Source organism: Oncorhynchus mykiss, chromosome 22, assembly GCF_057628025.1.
Source record: "Oncorhynchus mykiss isolate SJ-2025 chromosome 22, ASM5762802v1, whole genome shotgun sequence".
In the NCBI taxonomy this organism is placed as follows: Eukaryota; Metazoa; Chordata; class Actinopteri; order Salmoniformes; family Salmonidae; genus Oncorhynchus; species Oncorhynchus mykiss.
Genome location: NC_143043.1, coordinates 58288415 through 58297486, shown reverse-complemented (window position 1 = coordinate 58297486; position 9072 = coordinate 58288415). Strand labels below are relative to the sequence as shown.

At 44.6% G+C, this 9072-nt stretch overlaps 1 protein-coding gene across 1 annotated transcript in view; it reads right to left on the bottom strand.

Moving 5' to 3' along the window:
- Positions 1 to 1034: 1034 nt before the first annotated feature.
- The window catches only part of trpm2 (transient receptor potential cation channel, subfamily M, member 2), a 75837-nt gene continuing 67799 nt past the window's right edge, over positions 1035 to 9072 (bottom strand). The window contains exons 24-33 of the mRNA XM_036959447.2: positions 8121 to 8208; positions 7940 to 8027; positions 7648 to 7814; positions 7022 to 7083; positions 6750 to 6779; positions 6572 to 6658; positions 5715 to 5793; positions 5416 to 5517; positions 4599 to 4715; positions 1035 to 2767 (exon numbers count right to left, since the gene is read on the bottom strand). Of these exons, the coding sequence (XP_036815342.1) occupies positions 2642 to 2767; positions 4599 to 4715; positions 5416 to 5517; positions 5715 to 5793; positions 6572 to 6658; positions 6750 to 6779; positions 7022 to 7083; positions 7648 to 7814; positions 7940 to 8027; positions 8121 to 8208 (946 nt within the window). The 3' untranslated portion in view covers positions 1035 to 2641. The remainder of the gene's footprint in view (positions 2768 to 4598; positions 4716 to 5415; positions 5518 to 5714; positions 5794 to 6571; positions 6659 to 6749; positions 6780 to 7021; positions 7084 to 7647; positions 7815 to 7939; positions 8028 to 8120; positions 8209 to 9072) is intronic.

Sequence of the window (9072 nt, the reverse complement as noted above, 5' to 3'; positions counted from 1 at the left end):
GGCTAGTGATATTGGTGTCTAGCTGTAGGCTAGTTGACTAGTGATATTGGTGTCTAGCTGTAGGCTAGTCGTCAAGTGATATTGGTGTCTAGCTGTTGGCTAGTTGTCTAGTGATATTGGTGTCTAGCTCTTGGCTAGTTGTCTAGTGATATTGGTGTCTAGTTGTCTAGCGATTTTGGTGTCTAGCTGTAGGCTAGTTGTCTCGTGATATTGGTGTCTAGCTCTTGGCTAGTTGTCTAGTGATATTGGTGTCTAGTTGTCTAGTGATATTGGTGTCTAGCTGTAGGCTAGTCGTCAAGTGATATTGGTGTCTAGCTGTTGGCTTGTTGTCTAGAGATATTGGTGTCTAGCTGTAGGCTAGTCGTCAAGTGATATTGGTGTCTAGCTGTTGGCTTGTTGTCTAGAGATATTGGTGTCTAGCTGTGGGCTAGTTGTCTAGAGATATTGGTGTCTAGCTGTTGGCTTGTTGTATATTGATATTGGTGTCTAGCTGTGGGCTAGTTGTCTAGAGATATTGGTGTCTAGCTGTAGACTAGTTGTCTGGTGATATTGGTGTCTAGCTTTGGGCTAGTTGTCTAGAGATATTGGTGTCTAGCTATAGGCTAGTTGTCTAGAGATATTGGTGTCTAGCTGTAGGCTAGTCTTCTAGATATATTGGTGTCTAGCTGTTGGCTTGTTGTCTAGAGATATTGGTGTCTAGCTGTGGGCTAGTTGTCTAGAGATATTGGTGTCTAGCTGTTGGCTTGTTGTATATTGATATTGGTGTCTAGCTGTGGGCTAGATGTCTAGAGATATTGGTGTCTAGCTGTAGGCTAGTTGTCTAGAGATATTGGTGTCTAGCTGTAGACTAGATGTCCGGTGATATTGGTGTCTAGCTGTGGGCTAGTTGTCTAGAGATATTGGTGTCTAGCTGTAGACTAGTTGTCTAGTGATATTGGTATCTAGCTGTAGTCTAGTTGACTATTTATATTGGGGTCAAGCTTAAATGATTCAACACTACTGCGTGGATCGTGATGCCACAGAAATACGGGGTGTTTCTCTCATTTGGAAGCTTTTATTTTCATATTTACCACTGTAAAACATATTTACCACTGCATTTGAAAGAAATAGGAGAATATTGAATTAGCATTATTTAGAGAATTCCCCTCCCCATAGTTTGACATTTGACATCAGAATTTAGGGGAGTTAACATCGCTGAGCCCCCCATAATTCCCACCTTGACTATGTGCATATGTTTTCATTATGGGCTAACTGGTCTAATCGAGTTTGCTTGCTTATATCTGATACGTCAGTACATTGTGGTGGATGAATCAGAATTAGTTGGGTAACATAAATAAGATGTTTTATTTACATAATATGCTTATTCGAGATACTTGTCATTAGAATGTTTCCCTTTGGACTATAGGGTTGGCAGTTGCACTTCTCAGCTAGGGCTCAGTCACTTGGGGCCCAGAGAGGGGAGAGATCAGGCTTGTCTTCATATGTGAATGTATCTGTTAAACCATCTGGTGCTATGCAGAATATCAGAAGGGGAGGAGGACAGAATGGAACATTGTCTTCTTCTTCTTAAACCATGTGAAGGGATGGCGTGATTAATGGGGAACCAATTAATTGTCTCCACAATGTCTGTACGCCAGTCACTCTCTCCTTTTCCCATTGGGGGGAGGAGTATGGCAGTGTCTGGAACCATTGTATGTCCCCTCTGATGTTGCCCTTATCTTGACCTAGTATATGACCTAGAGGCTCACTCCCCTCAGTGAGCTTGTCCAGGAGTGGGGGATTCTTGAGATGGGAGTATCTAGAGTTGACAATTGATATATGCCATTGGATGAGTTGGTGTTTTTGTACTATGAAGTAGCAGGAACGAGATTAGAACCTCGTCTTAGAGAACAAACTGAACAATAATTTATAGCTAATGCTATCTGGCTATGGGATACTCCTTTCTAAAATAAAAAGCCCTTTGTGAAGAGTGGTTTGTCATGTAATTGAGAGGGGTGGATCTTTGCTATAAAAGATCTCAGTTGCCATTATGTTGACACTCTCAACTTTTCATTAGAGAATCGTTGAAAGTCAAATGCTATTGCAAAAGCTTAGTAAGTATTATTAAAGGTGAAGTTTAAGTATAACTCTGACTGGTGTGTGGTTTGTAACTCTCCTCATTTGGTAATACAGGAAATTAATCTACCACAACATTCTGTCCTCTTTTAATCTGAACTTCCACAGTATACACTACATTACGGTATATGTACTATTAAGGCCTATCAAATATATACATATAGTATCTCACAGTGAAGGAAGACATATTTACAAACAGTTCGCTACATCCGCAGTAACATCTGCTAAACACGTGTATGTGACCAATAAAATGTGATTTATATATAGTCCTCCTACATGTCTCATACATTATTATAACTCAACAGTACTCTAACCAGTACAGTGTATCTCAACAGTACTCTAAACAGTGCAGTGTATCTCAACAGTACCCTAAACAGTACATTGTGGGTCCTCTTTCTAGCTAAAAGGTCCTCTGGTGCAGCTAGAAGGTCCTCTGGTGCAGCTAGAAGGTCCTCTGGTGCAGCTAGAAGGTCCTCTGGTGCAGCTAGAAGGTCCTCTGATGCAGCTGGAAGGTCCTCTTGTGAAGTTAGAAGGTCCTCTGGTGCAGCTCGGCCACCCGTCTCAGAGCATCTCTCTGGTAAGAACACATCCTGGTCCTGCTATTCACCTCCGTCCACCGGACCAGCTCCACACAGCCCACGGTATTCTCAGCCTGGAGGGGAGAAAACATATAGTATTCATACTACACGTTACAGTACTAACCCACTGGACCAGCACCACACAGCCCAGACTACTAACTCTAAACCACTGGACAAGCACCACACAGCCCAGACTACTAACTCTAAACCACTGGACCCGCACCACACAGCCCAGACTACTAACTCTAAACCACTGGACCCGCACCACACAGCCCAGAATACTAACTCTAAACCACTGGACAAGCTCCACAGCCCAGACTACTAACTCTAAATCCCTGAACCAGCTCCACAGCCCAGATTACTAACTCTAACCCACTGGATCAGCACCACACAGCCCAGACTACTAACTCTAAACCACTGGACCCGCACCACACAGCCCAGACTACTAACTCTAAACCACTGGACCCGCACCACACAGCCCAGACTACTAACTCTAAACCACTGGACAAGCTCCACAGCCCAGACTACTAACTCTAAATCCCTGAACCAGCTCCACAGCCCAGATTACTAACTCTAACCCACTGGATCAGCACCACACAGCCCAGACTACTAACTCTAAACCACTGGACAAGCACCACAGCCCAGACTAATAACTCTAACCCACTGGACCAGCACCACAGCCCAGACAACTAACTCTAACCCACTGGACCAGCACCACAGCCCAGACTACTAACTCTAACCCACTGGACCAGCACCACACAGCCCAGACAACTAACTCTAACCCACTGGACCAGCACCACACAGCCCAGACTTCTAACTCTAACCCACTGGACCAGCACCACACAGCCCAGACTACTAACTCTAACCTACTGCACCAGCACCACAGCCCAGACTACTAACTCTAACCCACTGGACCAGCACCACAGCTCAGACTACTAACTCTAACCCACTGGACCAGCACCACACAGCCCAGACCACTAACTCTAACCCACTGGACCAGCACCACACAGCCCAGACTACTAACTCTAACCCACTGGACCAGCACCACAGCCCAGACTACTAACTCTAACCCACTGGACCAGCACCACACAGCCCAGACTACTAACTCTAAATCACTGGAACAGCTCCACAGCCCAGACTACTAACTCTAAACCACTGGACAAGCACCACAGCCCAGACTACTAACTCTAACCCACTGGACCAGCACCACACAGCCCAGACTACTAACTCTAACCCACTGGAACAGCACCACAGCCCAGACTACTAACTCTAACCCACTGGACCAGCACCACAGCCCAGACTACTAACTCTCACCCACTGGACCAGCACCACAGCCCAGACTACTAACTCTAACACAACACCAGGGGAAGTAAGGATAGGATATAGCATGTTGTAGGGGATGTGTTGTGGAGTATGGTGTTCTGGAAGGATAGGATATAGCATGTTTTAGGGGAAGTGGTGCCATGTGTGTGTTCTGGAAGAATAGGATATATCATGTTTTAGGGGAAGTGTTTTGGAGTTTGGTGTTCTGTAAGGATAGGATATAGCATGTTATAGGGGAAGTGTTGTGGAATATGGTGTTCTGTCAGGATAGGATATAGCATGTTAAAGGGGAAGTGGTGTCGTGTGTGTGTTCTGTAAGGATAGGATATAGCATGTTAAAGGGGAAGTGGTGTCGTGTGTGTGTTCTGTAAAGATAGGATATAGCATGTTATAGGGGAGTGGTGCCGTGTGTGTGTTCTGTAAGGATAGGATATAGCACGTTATAGGGGAAGTGGTGCCGTGTGTGTGTTCTGTAAGGATAGGATATAGCATGTTATAGGGGAAGTGTTGTGGAGTATGGTGTTCTGGAAGGATAGGATATAGCATGTTATAGGGGAAGTGGTGCCGTGTGTGTGTTCTCACCATGCGGTTGATATCAGCCATCAGTAGACTTCTCCTGTCTAGATGGATGTTCAGGACTGTAGTTTCTACCCAGGCATCGTCTGTGTTCCTGACGTCGTCTACGTAGCCCTCATGGACCTGCAGGACACAGGTACAGCAACTGACCTCAGCTATCACCAGTATCCCTGCACTGGTATTGACCAGTATATAGTGTTTTCGCTGTTTTCTGACTTAGGCCAGGATTCAATCAGATCGCTGGTTATAGTCATTACAGCTTTTAAAGGCATTATTCCCACGTTAGCGGAGACTGCATTCACGGTAAATGCTGCATTTGTCAGCTCATTCTGAAATGACCTTTTCATTTCTAAGGCGGAAACGCTTCAGCAATACAGATTGAATAGAGCACTCAGTGTTAGTTCTGTAATAGATTGATTGAATAGAGCCCTCAGTTTTAGTGCTGTAATAGATTGATTGAATAGAGCCCTCAGTTTTAGTGCTGTAATAGATTGATTGAATAGAGCCCTCAGTTTTAGTGCTGTAATAGATTGATTGAATAGAGCCCTCAGTGTTAGTGCATTCCACCGTGTTGTATCCACCTGCTGTATCCTGTGCACATGACAAATACACTTGGACTTGTTTGAATTTGATTTGACTAGCACAGCTACTAACTAGAATAGTAACATGAGAGACTGTCATTGTAAAGTAATATATTTATTACATTAACGGTTTGGTGCTTGTAGTATACAGTAGAATCTGTGGTCATGTTTCATGGTACCACAACTACCACTGACAGTAGCTATAGGGCTTTTATTAAGCTTGAGGAGCCAGTCAGGTGTACCTTGGTTACCTCTACCACGTTAGTTTTTATCCTGTCATAGATCTTCTGTCCCATAATCCTCAGTAATCTGTCTGGCAGGGGCTCGTCTGATTGGACAGGACCCTTGAAGGAAACAGAAGAGTTTGTCAGTAGGAATCAACACTCTCGGATTTAAGTTCATGTCATAGAACCTCGATCTCCAAGCATCCTCAAATAGAGCATAAAGATGATTATTTCATTATTTGTCGACTAGGTAAAAGGATATTTATCAAAGCACACAAGAGTCCACATACTGTACATTCTGTCCATTCTGTACTCACCCCAGGTAGTGTCCAGAGCCCATCCTCCTGGTCCCAGACCGCCAGGAACTCCAGAGCAGATCTCCCACTGTCTCTCCACCTGTAGATCATCAACAAAAGGTTATTATAATATTATAAACTATTAAAGCAGAGCTCTCAGTAGATCAACAACAACAGGTTATTATAATATTATAAACTATTAAAGCAGAGCTCTCAGTAGATCAACAACAACAGGTTATTATAATATTATAAACTATTAAAGCAGAGCTCTCAGTAGATCAACAACAACAGGTTATTATAATATTATAAACTATTAAAGCAGAGCTCTCAGTAGATCAACAACAACAGGTTATTATAATATTATAAACTATTAAAGCAGAGCTCTCAGTAGATCAACAACACACTGAAACAACACTCTATCCATCCACACACTATCCATCAGCTACATGCACTACTATTGACCAGGGCCCATAGGGCTCTAGTTAAATGTAGTGCACTTCTATTGACCAGGGCCCATAGGGCTCTAGATAAATGTAGTGCACCACTATTGACCAGGGCCCATAAGGCTCTAGTTAAATGTAGTGCACTACTATTGACCAGGGCCCATAGGGCTCTAGTTAAATGTAGTGCACTACTATTGACCAGGGCCCATAGGGCTCTAGTTAAATGTAGTGCACTACTATTGACCAGGGCCCATAGGGCTCTAGTTAAATGTAGTACACTACTATTGACCAGGGCCCATAGGGCTCTAGTTAAATGTAGTGCACTACTATTGACCAGGGCCCATAGGGCTCTAGTTAAATGTAGTGCACCATTTAGGGAAAAGGGTGCCATTTGGAATGCATGATAAGCTGTTATCTATCTGTGGAGCCTCGTACCGTGTGAGGACAGGGTCCAGGATCAGGTTTGGACCCAGACAGGTCAGTGCTCCTCTTCCTTTCATGCCTGTCCTGCCTCCTGGGTTTCTACACACGTTAGATATGACTGATATTAGGCAACAAAACACATTGATTAAAAGATGGTTATAAGCTGTTTCTACGTGTTATGTCTTCATACCTGTAACGCTTTACAGAATCAGGTTCTGATCTGAGGGCGGAAAGCAGAGTGGGATACAAAAGACACAAATAATGTAATGTGGTCCCAGAGGAAGAATTACACTGTGGATTCCTCATCTATCTGCTCCTGACCCAAACAACTCACCCATCTGTCTGATCCTGACCCAAACAACTCACCCATCTGTCTGATCCTGACCCAAACAACTCACCCATCTGTCTGATCCTGGCCCAAACAACTCACCCATCTGTCTGATCCTGGCCCAAACAACTCACCCATCTGTCTGATCCTGGCTGTCTCCATTCAGAACAGGAGGATTGTAAAGGATGAAGTCAACCTGGAACAGAGGAGATGTATTTACTGAAACCATTATAAACACATAACAATATCATTAGAATGATATGTTCAACTGCAGTAACTCAGCTGTGTCTGAAATAGCTCATATTCCTGTACAGTGCCATATGTGCTCTGGTCAAAAGAAGTGAACTATAGGAACAGGGTGCGATTTCAAACACAGCCTTAGTAACTCTACTGTGAGGTAACATAATAAGTATATAGGTAATATTAGTCAGGCACCTCCCAGGGCACCTTCTCCTCTAGGAGTTATAATATTAGTCAGGCACCTCCCAGGGTACCTTCTCCTCTAGGAGTTATAATATTAGTCAGGAACCTCCAAGGGAACCTTCTCCTCTAGGAGTAATACTATTAGTCAGGCACCTCCCAGGGCACCTTCTCCTCTAGGAGTTATAATATTAGTCAGGAACCTCCAAGGGAACGTTCTCCTCTAGGAGTAATAATATTAGTCAGGCACCTCCCAGGGCACCTTCTCCTATTAGGTAATTTAAGTCAGGCACCTCCCAGGGCACCTTTTGCTCTAGGAGTTATAATATTAGTCAGGCACCTCCCAGGGCACCTTCTCCTCAAGAACAGGGAAGCGAGGGATGGTACTGTCAGGGTAGTCCAGACGCCGGGCGTTGACATGGTAAAATGTCTTCTCTCTCTCTGTCTTCTCCTGTCTATGGGGTTCATTGGGTTCACTTTCAGACCTCTTCAGCTTACCAGGTGAGGCTAGATAGATTACACATAGGACAACATGTAAATACAGCTATCTATCTACAGTATTTACTGTATATACGGAAACAGAGTCCAGTGAGAAGGGGAATAATGTTCTACTCCAGAAATCAGGACCTCACCCAGCTGTGGAGCCTCCTCTTTAGAGTGTAGACCCTGAGCTTTGAGGGTGTCCATGATCCACTGGAGAGCTCTGGCTGACTGGGAGACCTGGAGAAGTGATAACAATAGTCCTGAATGTGTTTAAACCGTTATAAACACAGTAAGTCAGAGTGATGGGTAAAGTGATGTGGGGGTCAATACCTGCTCCTCCAGTCTGGTCAATCTATTCACTAAAGCAACCGACCCTGTGGCCTCCTCCCTCTGTAGCAGCTCTGTTATGGTGCAAACCCTGGGGACGAAGACACTGAATCACACAGATCCTAACCCTGGGGACGAAGACACTGAATCACACAGATCCTAACACTGAGGACGAAGACACTGAATCACACAGATCCTAACCCTCGGGACGATAACACTGAATCACACAGATCCTAACCCTCGGGACGATAACACTGAATCACACAGATCCTAACCCAGGGACACACACACACACTGAATCACACAGATCCTAACCCTGGGGACGAAGACACTGAATCATACAGATCCTAACCCTAGGGACGAAGACACTGAATCACACAGATCCTAACCCCGGGGACGAAGACACTGAATCACACAGATCCTAACCCTGGGGATGAAGACACCGAATCACACAGATCCTAACCCTGGGGACGAAGACACCGAATCACACAGATCCTAACCCTGTGGACGAAGACATTGAATCACACAGATCCTAACCCTGAGGGGTGACAATGAATCACACAGATCCTAACCCTGGGGACGAAGACCTTGAATCACACAGATCCTAACCCTGAGGACGAAGACACTGAATCACACAGATCCTAACCCTGAGGGGTGACAATTAATCGCACAGATCCTAACCCTGGGGACGAAGACACTGAATCACACAGATCCTAACCCTGAGGGGTGACAATTAATAACACAGATCCTAACCCTGGGGACGAAGACACTGAATCACACAGATCCTAACCCTGAGGACGAAGACACTGAATCACACAGATCCTAACCCTGGGGGGACACTGATTTTTTAAATTGATTTATTTCACCTTTATTTAACCTGGTAGGCCAGTTGAGAGCAAGTTCTCATTTACAACTGTGACCTGGCCAAGATAAAGCAAAGCAGTGCGACAAAAAA